Source organism: Anabrus simplex, chromosome 6 (genome assembly GCF_040414725.1).
Source record: "Anabrus simplex isolate iqAnaSimp1 chromosome 6, ASM4041472v1, whole genome shotgun sequence".
Classification (NCBI taxonomy): Eukaryota; Metazoa; Arthropoda; class Insecta; order Orthoptera; family Tettigoniidae; genus Anabrus; species Anabrus simplex.
In genome coordinates this window covers 203,274,695-203,291,253 of record NC_090270.1, presented here as the reverse complement: position 1 = coordinate 203,291,253, position 16,559 = coordinate 203,274,695, and the positions used below count along the sequence as shown (strand labels likewise).

The window sequence follows — 16,559 nt, the reverse complement described above, 5'->3', positions numbered from 1 at the left end:
TAAGAAAGGGGAAATAATAGCTAGACATTCTGGTCCAGTCACTGTGTTAAAATGGTGTGACAAAAAATGTTACGTTCATGTCTACATAGCACAATGCAGAAACAAAAAGTGTTACCACGAAAGGAAAAGGAACAGTAAAGTCTTTGTACACGATAGATTACAATCCTAACATGGGGAGCATTGATCTCAAGGAACAGTTACTACATGGTTTAGTCGAAAGAAAGAGAACGACTAAAGGGTATACATTCGAAACTGGTTAAGACGTCCCTCTGTGCCACGCTTCCTTGGTTATTATGTCATTATTCTAAAGTCCCAGCCCATGCCCTATCAAATACATGTTACAGAAACCTGGAGAGCACATTTATGTTGCTCTTTAGTACGTTCATAATATTCCCACCATAAGAAATTTATTATAAGGAATTCCAAATTTCATGAATGGCCGCGGAGTAGGAAGCTCTCTAAATGGCTGCCACACTGAGGGGTTAATAAAAACTCCCCGTGGATCGTGACTTCAACAAAAATCCTGAACAACATAATTTGAATGGCAGTAGGCAAGGGGGTCTGCATTTATAATGATAACTAAGCAACTCAATAAATTGTGAATGGCAGTAGGCAAAGGGACACTTCAATTATAATGAGAACTTCCAAAGTCGAGTGTGACAGACAATAGGCAAGGGGGCCTGCTATTATAAAGTACACACCTCAACTCAACTATGACTGGCAGCAGACAAGGGGGACAGTCATTATAATGAAAAGTCCCCAACTCAAATGTGAATGGAAGTAGGAAAGGGGACCTGCTTTTGTAATGAAAACTCCCTATATCAATTGTGACTGGCAGTATGAAGTGGGGCCTGCCATTGTAATGAAGACTCCCCAACTCGGACTTCAGATAAGAAACCATGTATGGCGACCTCCCCATAGTGTTTTTTGGGTAATGCAATGCAAACTTATTAAATTTATGCACAATGTGTATAGTATTTTACCTTGAATTTTGTATAAAATGTAGAATTCTGCAACAAAGCATTGGAACATGACATGAAATAAATTTCCTTTTGGGTCCGTATTGACAATTATCTTAAAATAAATTGAAAAACTAGTATACTGGTTCCACCTAGTCAATACCTATAAGTTTATTTACAATTCATAGTTGTAAAAACATCTTATTAAAATAACAGGACATGTTTCGGCCACATTAGGCCATTTTCAACTGTCTAGAATTAACTTGGATCTCACTGGTGTCCGGTTGGCCATTTTTGTTCTGTACTTAACATCTCTTCAACACGTACTAAATGTACGTAACACAACCGAATAGGTTGAAAGTCGGTTTTGATTACAATGCGGTCGTGAAAATTCAATATTCACCTTCAAAATCTCAAATAGCTTAGGCCAATCAACATTATCAAATGCCTTTTCCAGATCTACGAACGCCATGTACATGGGCTTGTCCTTCGTAATTTGATCCTCTAAGATCAGACGTAAAGTCAGGATTGCTTCACGTGTTCCTGCATTTCTTCTGAAGCCAAACTGATCTTCTCCCAACTCAATTTCAACTAGTCTTTCCATTCTTCTGTAAATAATTATGTGTTAGAATTTCGCAGGTGTGAGATACTAAACTAATGATGTGGTAGTTTTCACACTTGTTGGCACCGGCTTTCTTGGGAATAAGTATAACAACATTCTGCCCAAAAAGCAGATTGCACTTCTCCTGTCTCATAATCTTGCACACTAACTGAAATAACCTTGCCATGCTGGTTTCTCCTAAAGCAGTCAGTAATTCAGAGGGAATATCAATTCTAGGTGCTTTGTTCCTATTTAGGTCTCTCAAAGCTCTGTCAAATTCTGACCTCAAACCTGGGTCTTCCATTTCATCAGTACACCTGCCAACTTTCTAAAAGAGAAATCCGGAAGATCCTAAAGCGGAAAAATTTTAACATGCACATGCTTCACAAGTTTTGAGATATAGTGAAAAAGAACGGCAAGGGGGGAGATTACAAGCAATACTAACACAATTCAAATACATGTTATGTTCACCCCTGAAATTAAATACTTACACAAAGTTACATCTTGATGAGTGTTCATCTGTTTTCACTTAACAATGGGAACAATTCACACAGTAACAGTGTTTTTCTGCACTTTAAACTTGCAGGTTACAATATGAATGTCACCGTCAAAAATAAACTAAACATGTACACTTATTTACAAAATTCTGTCAAATTCACAGTATGGAGGCTATTATCCATCACAGGTTGGAGAGGACAGATGGAGATGAGTTGCTTTCTTCAGAAATTCTGGAGGAAAACTACATGTAAAATGGACCAGTACTTCCGGTTTTCAAAACAGAAACAGATTACAGAATTTCATTTGACATTGAGGATTTAAACTGATTTCGGTTCTTTTTCACCAAACTGAACACACATTCACACTCAGCATTGCTGTGCGGTAGACACAGAACAGAAAGCATTAACCTGGATATCCTATCATACTTAGGAACACCATCAGCTCCATGAATGTTCATCAAGCGAGCCCATTTGGTGTTATCTGTCAGATTCTCACTCTCAACAGTAGCACAGTCATCAATCTGAAGAGCTACAAATTGGTTCTGAAGCACATTCATTGGATGCTCAGCTGATTCACTGTCCTACTTCGGCAGCAATGGTGGAAATCTTTCTATAAAGAAATGTACAGAAGAAAAATGGGCATTCTCAATTTTTGAAACCTTAACATGTTTCAGTACCTCATCATTGAGAGTGAACTTGTTAATAATAAAATCACATGCTGTACAGAAGTAACCCCTGGTAGATGAAAAGAATGTTTGTTTATCTCTATCATTGAGTTTCTTCACCAAGTTTATTGTCTTAATGTCAACGACTAGCTCATCATTGTCTCTCTGATTCTCAATAGAATGGTATGGAACTTTTAATAAAAAGAGAACTTTTGATCACTTTTGGTTTAACGAATCTGGAAAGCAGCTTCTTTAACAGGTTCGTCATTAGTTCTAGTAGTTTATGAATGTGAGGGGAAGCACTCTGAAGTGTAGAACTGAGATTCTCAAATAAAGGAATGACAGCATACAGGAAGGCACAGTACCATATGCCTTATTAAAGCCTGATGACGATTAAAGCAGTAGGAGTCCAGGGTTTACAATGGCTACACAGTGTTCAATGGAGTTTGGAAAGATGGCAAGATACCTACTGATTGAAGCAAGGGTGTCATTATTCCCCTGTTTATGAAAGGAAATTGCCAAAAATGCTCCAACAACCAGGGAATAACACTCCTTTTTCATGGGCTTAAGATTCTAGAGAAAATCTTAGAGAGCAGATTGCGAGTCATCTTAGAGCCACAGTTTGAAGAGGAACAGTACGGCCTAACAGGTCCACAACAGACATTATCGTCAGTGTTCGTATGTTAATGGAAAAATATTGCGAAAAGGGAAAAGATCTGTTTATGGTTTTCCTCGACATTGAGAAGGCATATGACAGCATTGCAAGAGAGAAGATATGGGAATGCCTAAAAAAAAAAAAAAAGAATGTGCCAGAGGAACTGGTGAGGAAAGTTCAGATGCTGTATGAGAACTGTACAAGTTGTGTGCGATAGCTGTGTGCGATTGGGTGACAGAGATTCATCCTGGTTCAAGACCGAAAGTGGAGTCCAGCAAGGATGTGCACTATCCCCATTGTTATTTATCACCATCATGGATGACAATGAACAACATCAAGAAAACCTCTGGTGAACTAAAGGCAATGGCCTTTGCTGATGATGTTATGATCTGGGGAGAAACTGAGGAACAAGTACAGTTGAGACTCAATGAATGCAAGGTTAAGTTCCAGGAGTTCAATCTCAAGATAAGCAAACTCAAAACAGTAGTGATGGCGATAAACAGAGAGGGACGACCAGCAAACATCATGGTGGGAAACCATCCACTAGAAAGTGTGGAAAGCTTTACATACCTCGAGACACACAAGCCACAAAGGAGGTGGCAAAGAGAGTGTAGAAGAGCTCTCACTTTTACCAGCAAGTACGAACAATCTAAGCTGGTGATGTTCAATCAGTACTTCAAACCAATCTTAACCTATGGTATTGAAACCTGCACCCTCACTAAGAAAGACTCATCAAAGTTGCAGGCATCCGAGATGAAGTTCCTTAGGTCCACAATTCAAAAAAATCAAACTGGACAAGTTGAGGAATGATGTGGTTAGGAAGAAAGCTGAGATAGTTACATCATTGTTAGATCGGATCAGCATGTCAAGACTGAGGTGGTTTGGGCATGTAATGAGGATGGAGCCAACAAGGACAACATCTGTTAACTTGGAGCGACATGTGGCAGGGAAATGGATGGTGCGAAGACCAAGAACCCACTGGATGGACATCGTAAAGATGGACACTGCAGATCGGGGAAGGACACTGGAGGACGTCATTAACAAGAGAATTTATCTCAATAAGACAGAATGGAAGAGGCTTGCCAGCAGTACCCGGGAAACTGGAAATGTAAAATGATGATGATGATGTGAGGATAGGAAATCTCAGGGGACCAACAAGAAACCAACAAAGACGGGAAAATGTAAAAGCCGGGAACGTAAATGCGGGGTAATACTGTACGTAGCTTCCGGTTTTATAAATGTGTTGTAGTGGGTATTTTTTGCATTTATTGATAGACATTTCTTTTTGTAGATATCCCATCTTAATTTTTGTGCTTTAGCTAATCTATTTGTTCTTATTTGGACTGAGATTTCTTCATTTAGGTTATGTGTTATTACTTTTCCAAGATATTTACCGTATTTCACGGCATAATCGTCGCACTTTTTATACCAAAATTTTCGAAAAAAATTGTAGGGTGCGACCATTATATGATGAATATTTAATACCAGTATTTGTATTACTCAAAAAATGTATTTATAACTAAACTAGCAAGATACCCGTGCTTTGCTACGGTATTATACTGAAATTTATAATTGAATGCTTATTGTTTTAGATATATAATCTGCCGAAATTCGCGATCTGACTCGTTTTCTGCAAGAATCCACCAAAATTCCCGATCTGACTGGTTTTCTATTATTTTACGGCACGTTTCCTCCCATTTTTAAATCTTCCTTTCCAGCAATCGTTTTCGTACTTCCCGGGCTAGGCTCAGGTATTCCTCCCGGTCAGTTGGGCCCGTAAATCTTTGCCATCTTTTCCTATAATATTTTTTAATATGGATAAAATCCTTCAGGAGATCCGGCGTGCTGTCATATTGGGTGCCTTGGCGGCACTGAACCCGCGGCCGGACTGCATTCTTAGTCATTACCCGTCCAGGAGCCGTTTCCAGCGCGGTCCGCACATTTGACGACGGTCCGGAATATTATTATTATTGTTATTACTATTATGTGTTGCTGTAATGGCTGATGATAGGGAAAACCGGAGTATCCGGAGGAAAACCTGTCCCGCATCCGTTTTGTCCAGCACGAATGCCACATGGAGTGACCGGGATTTGAACCACGGAACCCAGCTGTTAGAGGCCGGCGCGCTGCCGCCTGAGCAATGGTGGATCCTTATAAGTACATTAATAACAGTAAAATCAATTGGTCTCACCTCCTTCTACACCCCACCGCCGTTAAGTTTATTTACCGCCACCCCCACCAAAATAAAATTAAAAGAATGCTTGTTTCTTTATGTTTAAGGGAGATTCCAAACACCAATGTTCACGTCTGTTACCGTCAGTTTTGAGATATAAGTATCCCCATAAAAATAATTTTCCCGCAAAAAATACTTGTTTCATTAATAGTAAAGGATCTTCTAAATACCAATTATCACGACTCTAACTTCTTCAGTTTTTTATTTATGTGTCCTCATGAAAGGAATTCAACTCCTTTCCACTCCCGCCCTCCAAGATGGTTTCCCATCAAAACGCGTTTTTCTTTGTTTTTAAAGGAGATCCAAATACGAATTTTCACGTCTGTAACAACTTTAGTTTTTATTAGATGTATGTATTCTCATACAATTAAGTCAATTAATTTTTCAATTCTTTCACCCCCCCACCCCTTCATTGGATTTTCCGAGAATACGTGTTTCTTTACTTTTAAAGCAGATTGCAAATATCAAATTTCACGTCTGTAACATCTTCATTTTTGAGATATCAGTAGCCTAATTAAAATAATTCATCACCATTTTCAGTCACTCTTACCCCCCTCCACCCAAGTGGTATTTCCGAAAACTAAAAACACACTTTTCTTTATGTTTAATAGAGATAAAAAATACCATTTTTCACTTCTGTAGCATGTTAAGTTTTTTTAGATATACTGTAAAAATTCTCATTTTAAAATTTCACCCCTTTTGAGTTCCCCTCAAGTGGAGTTTCCAAAAACAAATCACCTATATTTCTTTACATTTACAGGAGATTTACACCCACTTTTTACGTCTGTAACATTTTACGTTTCCAAGATATTCTGTAGATATAGTCTTTCAAAAAATTCACCCCAATTTGTCACTCCTGTTTAACCGCCATTAATTGGCTTTTCCAAAAACTAAAAAATACGTGTTTATTTTTAAAGGAGATCTCATATGCGAATTATCAGTTATGTAATATCTTTTGTTTCTGAGATATATGTATTCTCATTAAAGGCATTCAACCCATTTTTCACCCTTTTACACCCCTCCTATTAGGATTTACTGGAAACAAAAAAATACGTGTTCCTTTATTTTTAGAGGAGATTCTAACTACCAATTTTTACATCTGTAAATTTTAAAGTTTTAAGATGTACACACACTCATTTTAAAAAATTCACCCCCCCCCTTTCACCCCCCAATATTTGGATTTTCCAAAAACAAAAAAATACGTGTTTCTTTACTTTTAAAGTAGATCCAAAATACCAATTTTCAGGTCTGTAATATCTTCAGGTTCTGAAATATAAGTAGCCTCATGAAAGGCATTCAACCCATTATTTACCCTTTTACACCCTTATTATTGGGATTTTCCGAAAACAAAAGAATACGTGTTTCTTTATTTTTAAAGGAGATTCTAAATACCAATTTTTACATCTAAAAAACTTAAAAAGTTTTGAGATATAGATACACTCATTTTAAAAATTCACCCCCTTTTCACCCCCCCCCCCCATTAATTGTATTTTCCACAAACAAAAAATACGCGTTTCTTTATTTTTAAAGGAGATCCCAAACACCAATTTTCAGGTCTGTAATATCTTCAGGTTCTGAAATATAAGAAGACTCATGAAATGCATTCGACCCCTTTTTCAACCTTTTCCACCCTTCCTATTAGGATTTTCAGAAAACAAAATATACGTGTTTCTTTATTTTTAATGGAGATTCTAAATACCAATTTTTACATCTATAACCTTTAAAAGTTTTGAGATATAGATACACTCATTTTAAAATATTATCCCCTTTTCACCCCCCCCCCCCTTTTATTGGGTTTTCCAGAAACAAAAAATACGTGTTTCTTTTTTAAAGGAGATCCCAAACTCCAATTTTCAGGTCTATAATATCTTCAGTTTCTGAGATATAAGTAGCCTCATTAAAGGCATTCAACCCCTTTTTCACCCCTTTTCACTCCTATTGCGATTTTCCGAAAACAAAAAAATACGTGTTTCTTTATTTTTAATGAATATTCTACATACCAATTTTTACATTTGCAAACTTTAAAAGTTTGGAGATATAGATTCACTCATTTTAAAAGTTCACCCCCTTTCCACCCTCCCATTAATTGGATTTTCCAAAAACAAAAAAATACGTGTTTCTTTATTTTTAAGAGATCAAAAGTACCAATTTTCAGGTCTGTAATATCTTCAGTTTCTGAGATATGAGTACCGGTATCCTGATTAAAGGCATTCAACCCATTTTCCCCCATTTTCACCCTTTTTCATCCCTCCTATTGGGATTTTCTGAAAACAAAAAAATACGTGTTTCCTTATTTTTAAAGAAGATTCTAAATACCAATGTTTACATCTGTAAACTTTTAAAGTTTTGAGATATAGATACACTCATTTTAAAATTTCACACCCCTTTTCACCCCCTTAGCCATGGAATATCCAAAAATCCTCTCTTAGCGAGCACCTACATCTTAATATAAATATATCCCCAAAATTTCATTTCTTTATGTCCAGTAGTTTTGGCTCGGCGATGATGAATCAGTCAGTCAGTCAGTCAGTCAGGACAAGTTATTTTATATATATAGATTGTATTTGATACAAATTTAAGATGCACGTAATACTCGCGTTTATACATCAAAATAATTAAAATAGTCTAAAACAAAATTCATAATTTTTCGCAACAATTCGGCGAACGTTTTTCCAAACTGAAAATAAAAATGAACGTATTAAGTTAATTTGTCATTAATTTGAGTATTAAAGTTAAAATATTACTCTTGCAAAACATTATCGCTTTGTTGTGAAATGCGGACTTACCGGTACGCAATTTATTCCAAATCTTCGGTGTCGCTATCGCAGGTTTCGCTATCTGATGCGCCGTCCTCGCCTCTGTTAATACCATTATCAGATTCTTCATCTCCCTGCCACACTGCGTCATCTTCGGAACCGTCTAGTGCATTCGAAATCCCAGTCCTTTTGAAGCTCTTGGAGACTAGTTCAGGTGGTATAAGATCCCAACTCTTCTTCACCCACGAGCATAACAAGTCAAAGGGTGGACGCCTGATATTTTCGGCGGGCGTCAATTGCTGATCGCCGCTCATCATCCACTCGTTGTAAAATCGACGTAAGTGGTCTTTAAAGGGTTTATTAACACATACGTCTAGTGGCTGCAAAGCAGATGTTAGGCCACCAGGAATGACTATCTGTCGTGTCTTATTTGTAGTGAGAATTTGCTTCACTTCGTTCACGAGGTGACCTCGGAAACTATCTAAAACAAGCAGAGCTGGTTGTTTTAGTAGTGCACCAGGTCTCCAGTCCAGCATGAGTTCTGCGTCCATCCAACCCTTTGGTTGCACTCGTACATGAATTCCACGGGGAAACTGTATATTCTTAGGCATCGTTTTCCTCTTGAAAATGATGTAAGGCGGCAACTTTCTCCCGTCAGCTGTAATGGCTAGCATTGCCGTGCATCGCAACTTCTCACTACCGCTGGTTTTCATTAATACACTCCGTGATCCTTTTAGCGCAATAGTGCTGTTGCGAGGCATATCAAAAAAGATTGGAGTCTGATCGGCATTACCGATTTGAGAAAGCAAGTACGAAGTTTCCTTGCGGAAACGTATGACAAATCGGTGAAAATTTATAATCCTGTCCGTGTAATCAGCAGGCAACTTTTGGCTTAGTGTTGTTCTCCTTCGCACTGACAGATTGTGTCGTCGCATGAACCCCTTAATCCACCCACGAGTTGCCTTAAACTGAGTTACCGGTATGTTGTGTTTGCGCGCTACCTCCTGTCCCTTAATTTGTAACATTTCATATGATACACTGCAGCCATTGTTACGTATTTCACTGTCGTACCTAAACACTTCTTCGTCAATTATAGGAAACTTCCCTGTTTTAGGACCTCTAAACGCGCGTCTAGAAGGGTTTGTGCTTTTTAGCTTGTTTTTTACTTTCCGCCAGTCACGCACCAACTTTTCACTCACAGAAAATTTTCTTTCTGCAGCTCTGTTCCCGTGCTGTTCAGCGAAGGCAATTACGCTTAACTTGAAGCCCGCAGAATAGTTTCTATATTTACCCATAATCGCTTATAAATGCTTCACACGTTAATGTTTTGCGATATAAATGACTTTCCGTAATTGTTCACTATTAAAACAAATTATTTCTGCAAACACCAAAAACACAAATTAAAAACTTAAAATCTCACGCACACATGTCTACAGTAATCACGTAAATCTGAAACAAATAAATGTATCTGTGATCTGTCCATTCCAGAGCAGCCAATACTGTTAGGCAGCAAGGAAGCATGCAACAATTTATCAGTTTAGCTCGTTGGTTGCGACACACTACTGCGCTTGCGCAAAGCTCGCAAACCGGAGCTCTAGCTAGCGCGGTGTAGATCTACTGTATAGTTGACTGTATTCCGAGACGTCAGTAACAAACATTCATTTTTTTCAATTTCTTTTAAACATACGGTAATTAGGTTAATATTTCTTCCCAGTTATTGATGATTTTACATTACATTACTGTCGAGTTTATAAAATAAAACTTTAATACCATTGGATAATAATTATCTTGACTGCTTGGATAAAAGTTTTCATCCCATGCCCGGACACTTATGACGTAGTAGTAAGATAAGAGTCTAGCGATGACAACTGAGACATCGTAAATAATTTGGCTGAATAATTCCGTGGAAATCTGCGTTATCGTCTTGGATTTCACTTCGTGCGCAATAACACAGGAGCCGGCCCCATGGTGTAGGGGTAGCGTGCTGGCCTCTTACACGGAGGCCTCGGGTTCAATTCACGGCCGGGTCAGGGAATTTTACCTGTATCTGATGGCTGGTTCGAGGTCCATTCAACCTACCTAGCCGGTATTTCCTGGCGACGTTGCCGATAAGCGATAACTTACAGCCTTACGTATTTCAAATGGGAACTCATAATATGTAGGTGGTGAATAAATAGTACACTGTCTCGCGACCACGTTGTCAAACTGCCGATAGCCTACCGGTAAGCATAATATGTAGGTGGTGAATAAATAGTACACTGTCTCGCAACCACGTTGTCAAACTGCCGATAGTCTACCGGTAAGCCATGCGTCGTACATATACCGGTATTATTTATTTATACGTTGTGCAACATGTCGCAAACGTGACTGTGTTGCCAAATTGCCCATAAACCATACACGTATTTAAATTGCGCATTCATGTGCAACTTACGTTGCAGTTCCATTTACCTTTTAACCAGATTAGTGAACAAAATTTGGACGTGCGACGATTATGTAATTAAAGGTTTAAAGTCCGATTTTTGTATTGAAAATAAAGGATGCGACGATTACGCGGTGGCGACGATTATGCCGTGAAATACGGTAAATTGAGTTACTATTTTGATTTTATTACCATTTATGGTAGCTTCTTTTAGTTGTGTTGGTTTTTGGGGCATAATTTGTTTTTTAAAATGATATTTTGAGCCCAAAATTTATTTGCAATGTTTTTAAGTTATGATATCTGGGTTTTTGCTTTTATGTCAACTGCTAGTAATGCTAAATCGTTGGCGAAACCCAGGCAATTTGTTTCGATTTTTCAGCCAACCTTTATTTTTGGGGGACATTTTCTATACCATTCCCTCATTACCACTTCTAGAACACAATTAAATAATAAAGGTGAGAGTCCATCTCCCTGCCATAATCCAGTTTTAATTTTAAATGACTCTGATATTTCACCCCTTAACTTCACTTTTGATTTGGTGTTAGTGAGAGTCAATTTTATCATGTTTCTTAATTTGGGGTGTAGTTCAAGGTGTCTTAAAATTTTAAACAGAGATTCTCTATGGATGCAATCGTAAGCTTTCTTGAAATCTACAAATGTTATCACCATATCTCTGTTTCTTCTTCTGTTATAATCCTTTATCAATTCAAGACCCATGATCTGATCAGGACAGTTCCTCAAGGGTCTGAAACCTCTTGGATATTCTCTTGGTTCTTTCTGAAGTTGTAAACTTATCCTATTAAAGATGATTATTGAAAAGATTTTGTATGTTATGTCTAGGAGCGATATTCCCCTGTAGTTATTATGGTCGGTTTTGTCTCCTTTTTTGTGCAGTGGGTGAATGAGGGCTGTTGTCCAGTGTTCTGGTAGTTGTTCTTTAATCCAGATAGAGACAAGTTGCTGATGGAGGGCAACTTTTGCTGATCTTCCTGCATATTTCCAGATTTCCGTAAAGGTTTGATCTTCTCCTGGCGCTTTGCAGTTTTTAAATTTATTCAGTGTTTGGTAGACTTACTTCCTTTATTGTGCGGGGATTGATGTTTTTTGGTGGTGTTGGTGGCCAAATGAAGGAGTTCTGTAGGTTCCTCACAATTTAGAAGCTTGTTGAAATATTTAGCCAGAATTTCTGCATTGTCTTTATTGTTATGAGCCAGCTTACCATTTTCATCCTTCATCAGTAGGGTAAGGGATTCACATTTTTCAGAGCTGTTTTCTGAAGGTTTTGTAGTAGTCCCTTGATTGGGTTTTACTGAATTCTTCAATTAATTGCAGTGTGTCCTTATGATGCTGTCTTTTTGTTCTTCTCAAGACTTGGGTAGTTTCTTTTCTCTGTTTTACTAGATTTTGATAGGATATTTCTGATTTTTGGGACTGATGTAATAGCCATGCCTGATGTCTTTTCTCCACTGTTTCATCACATTCACTGTTCCACCATTGGTATTTTATATGTGGTTTAATTGGAACCAGGTCTTCTGCAATTTATTTAAGTTGTGTACTGAGTCTTCAAGTTTAGGCCTTATCTGTGATTTTTATTTTTTCAGTTGTTTTTTGGTAACTTTAATAGTTGATTAGCTGGGTAGGATCTATTTTTCTTTTAGTTTTAGGGGCTTGCTTTTGTTGTCTCCTCTGGGGAGTGATATTAATTTTAACAACGTAGTGTATTTATTGTAGGTATTGTAGCTTCTAAGCTGAAGAAAGAGGACACTGTAATGCGACAAAGCAGACCACCTGAGGAATGCTCGACTACGACACTGAGAATTTTAGCTACTGAGCGGTCTTTCGAAGATTTAAAATTTACAACAGGCATTGCAGTTCTGACATTTCAATAAATTTCTCCAGCAGTGCCTGTGTCCACTTGATGCTTTCCTTACAAGAGGCTTGATCTGTGAGGCGAAGTCTTTCCACTGAGGTGCCAACAACAGGTCTCGCCTGTAGCAAATAACGCCTCAAACTGGTCTTGATCACTAACGAGTAGTCGTACCCTTTCGGTACGCATTACAAGAGGCCTCGCTTGTCACAGTTCCTTTCCGTGTATGGCTAGCTAATGTTTACAAATCCATGTGTTACTATTTACACTATCGCTATCTACTAAAATGCATTCCAAATGATACCATCTAGAACAAATTCTACACTATACACCATTTCTCAGACACTTTTTGTCAAACCGCACTTATTTCCACTCATTTTACAAAAGAATGAAGACCCAACACACTCCCTTCTACACGTTTCCAGTTTATATGGCTACTGCTAGCCTGGTGTAACCGCGGTAAGGCAGACCATCTGGTGAGGGTGGATGGCATCTGTCATAGAAAACTGCAGGTTAATGTCGTGAAGGATAGTATTGTGTGTGCTGTACACGATTTTCTGGAATGTTGGGTACAGCACAAATACGAAGTCCCCAAGCCTTACAATTAAAATTCTGTGACCCAGCCAGAATCAAACCTGGGGCCCTAAGGACCGAAGGTCAAGATGCTAACCATTCAGCCATTGTCCTACAATAAAGGAAATGGTAGTACATCAATGGAGCTTACCAAATTTTGAAACATCAGCACCAAGTAACCTGAGATAATGAACACAGTCATTTACTGGAACATATGCTCTCACAGATCTTGTTCCATTCCAGCCAACCATTTGAAGATTCAAAGCAGGAGCATCACCACCAGGTCCAACTTCATTGTACATTAGCACACAGCTACCCTGATCTGAAAATACAGCACAAACCACAAGCCTACATCAGATATGCTTTATGGGTTTACAAAACTGAGATAATAATATACAATGAACAAATATTAAATTGCAACGATTATTAGTTGAATATGGGGTCCGTCGTTTTCCATCAAATATATCTGCTATTATGCAAGGGTGGAGAAGAAAAGGCACAGGCTGTAGGTAATAAGAAATCCATTCTTGCTACACTAAATAGGGTACCATGCAACATGTCTGAATGCACTAATAAGCAGTTCAGGACAACTATTACAACAAATATAAGGTAATGACTTGTTTGAAGTTTTGAAAATAATAAAGTAGCGAATCAAATGTGATTAACCTAAATAGAGTATTATCAACTAAGCCAAATGTCGAGTTCAAAGAGAAACACAACTTGACCGGCGAAATTCTTTTTAACTACAATTGATGTATCTTACCAACTGCTGTCAGACTTCTTTTTCATACATCAAGACTTCAAGAATGAGTGGTGTTTTTTTTGTTTTTGTTTTTTGATGATAAGATTAGATTTTTCAAGATTAACTTTTCATAAGGAATCATTTTTAGTGTTATGTTTTAGAGAATTTTATTAACTTTCTAAGACATCTGATTAAGGTGGACCAATTGTATTTTTTCTATAACTTTCCTTCTTTGACCATCATAAAGAGTAGGATATCTTGATAATAAGAAAATATTAACAACATATAAAAGGAATTTTACATTACATATACTAAGCATGTTTCTTAAACCAGAAAGGCCAATTATTCTAGGTCAAATAATGAACAGCTGTCCATGACATCCACACGTGAGCCATAATACACAGGGTCAAGTTTAACTAGCCTCACAAGGTCAACCATGATGCATGACACAGCAAATAATTTTTAACCGTCTCGTGCACGCATTTTCAGTTTGAAGTGAAAAAAAAAAAATATTGTCTTGATATTTTATCCATTGGAAGGCTACAAAATGCAATCACATTATGAAATAAGAAATACTAGTTCATTTTCTTTGAAAATAACACAGACATCATATGAGGCTTACATGCATGAAGGGAGTCCAAACACATCACAACACAATTGAACTAAGGAATAATTTTCTCGGGAGATACTGTGCGCTGGATGTCAGTTTTACACGCATGTTTTACCAAACTAAATTTTTCATTAAGGAGTTTCTGTTGTTGTTGTTGTTATTGTTTCCTGCTATGGAATTCCTCAAAACACACTGGACAAAAGGCTTCTTGGCAGCAACGGCAGACATACCTGGTTTTCCTTGAGCAAACGTGAAGGTGGCACTTTGATGCATAATCTTTGTCTGTTTTTTGGGGGATAATGAGGCCTTCCATCCTTCCTCAGTTCATAGGGAGCCTTCACTTTCAACCTTCGTTTTGGTTGCTGGCGGTGTCTGTGAAGCGGGTCTTCCTTTCTTGTGTTGATGGAGCAGCTGTGCTAACTAGACTGTTAGATAGGGTCTTCTCCGACATCAAATTAGAATACTTATACCATTATTTGGATGACGTCGTCGTATTTTCAGAGACCTTTGAAGAACATCTAGATCATCTGAAAGAGGTCCTTAATCGCCTTCGTAAGGCAGGGTAAACTGTGAAGTTATCTAAGGTAGCCTTTGCTAAGCCTTCCATGTCATTTCTAGGGCATATTGTGTCGTCCGATGGTGTTTTCATTGACCATTCTAGAACACAGGCCATCCGTGATTTCAAACCTCCTAAGGACATCAAAGGTATTGCCAGATTCATAGGCATGGTGAATTTCTTCAGGAAATTTATTCCTAACTTCGCTAACAGAGCGGCGCCCTTGAACTTACTTCGTAGGAAAGGCGTCAAATTTGAGTGGGGACCTTCTCAACAAGCCGCTTTCGAAGACCTGAAATTAGCTCTTTGTCACGCCCCCGTACTTGCTATGCCTGATTTCTCGAAAAATTCATCATTCAGACCGACGCCTCGTCGTCAGCGGTGGCTGCTGTGCTTCTTCAAGAAACTGAATTCGGAAGGCGACGCATCGCCTCTGCGTTTAGGACACTCTCGGCTCAAGAAGCCAAGTATTCAATCTATGAACTTGAGGGTTTGGCAGTCTTATTTGCATTCGAAAAGTTCTGCCTCTATCTGTAACACGTCAAGTTTGACTCGGAAACAGATAACCAAGCCCTAAGTTGGGTCTTAGCTAGGCCGCATCGTACGGGTCGCATAGCCCGTTGGGCAATCAGGATTTCTGCTTTCCAGTTTGAGGTTAGGCATATAAGAGGATCTGAAAACGTTGTGGCGGATGGACTAAGCCACATGTTTGCTAATGATGTGGAGACCTCCGAATTGGACGATATTTCGTCTCTTCCCGCGCCCATACCTTCTGGTGTAAATGCCATTCTAACTGATGCCCCCATGTTGTTTAGGGATATTGAAAAATATCAACTTGAAGATCCTGTGCTGGCCCCTATTATGGAAACCCTTTCTTCTGGGGAACATGTTGTCCTTTATGTGTTGAGGAATGGGGTTTTATGTTGCCCATCAAGGCATGATCAAAAGATGAAAGTTGTGGTTCCAGCTGTTCTTGAACCTATGATCTTGAAGTACTGCCACGAGACCTCATTAGGGGGGCATTTAGGCATCTTTAAAACTCGAGAAAAGATCCGAGAGATGTGTATTTGGAAAGGTATGTACGGTGAAATTCGTGAATTAGTAAAAGCTTGTAAATCTTGTTGGCTTAGTAAGCCCATCTAGTCCACTAAGCTAGGTCTATTATCTTCTCATCAAGCGTCGCGCCCCATGGAACACCTCTATATCGACTACGTAGGACCCTTCCCCCAATCAAAGGGGAATGCCAACAAATTCATTCTTGTGTGTGTAGATGGTTTCATAAGATTTTCCTGGTTATTTCCGACTAAGCTGGCTACCGCTCAGTCCACCATTTCTTGTTTAAATACAATATTTGCTTCCTTTGGTCCGTGTCAATATATAGTTTCTGATAATGCTAAGGCATTTACCTCCCATCTCTTCTGTAAAT

The 16,559-nt window shown here is 38.4% G+C and overlaps 1 protein-coding gene across 1 annotated transcript in view; it reads right to left on the bottom strand.

Annotated features, from left to right (window-relative positions):
* The window catches only part of Nsun2 (tRNA (cytosine(34)-C(5))-methyltransferase Nsun2), a 157,588-nt gene that overhangs the window by 19,197 nt on the left and 121,832 nt on the right, over nucleotides 1-16,559 (bottom strand). Inside the window, exon 14 of the mRNA XM_067150154.2 lies at nucleotides 13,377-13,547. Coding sequence (XP_067006255.2) covers nucleotides 13,377-13,547 — 171 coding nt within the window. The remainder of the gene's footprint in view (nucleotides 1-13,376; nucleotides 13,548-16,559) is intronic.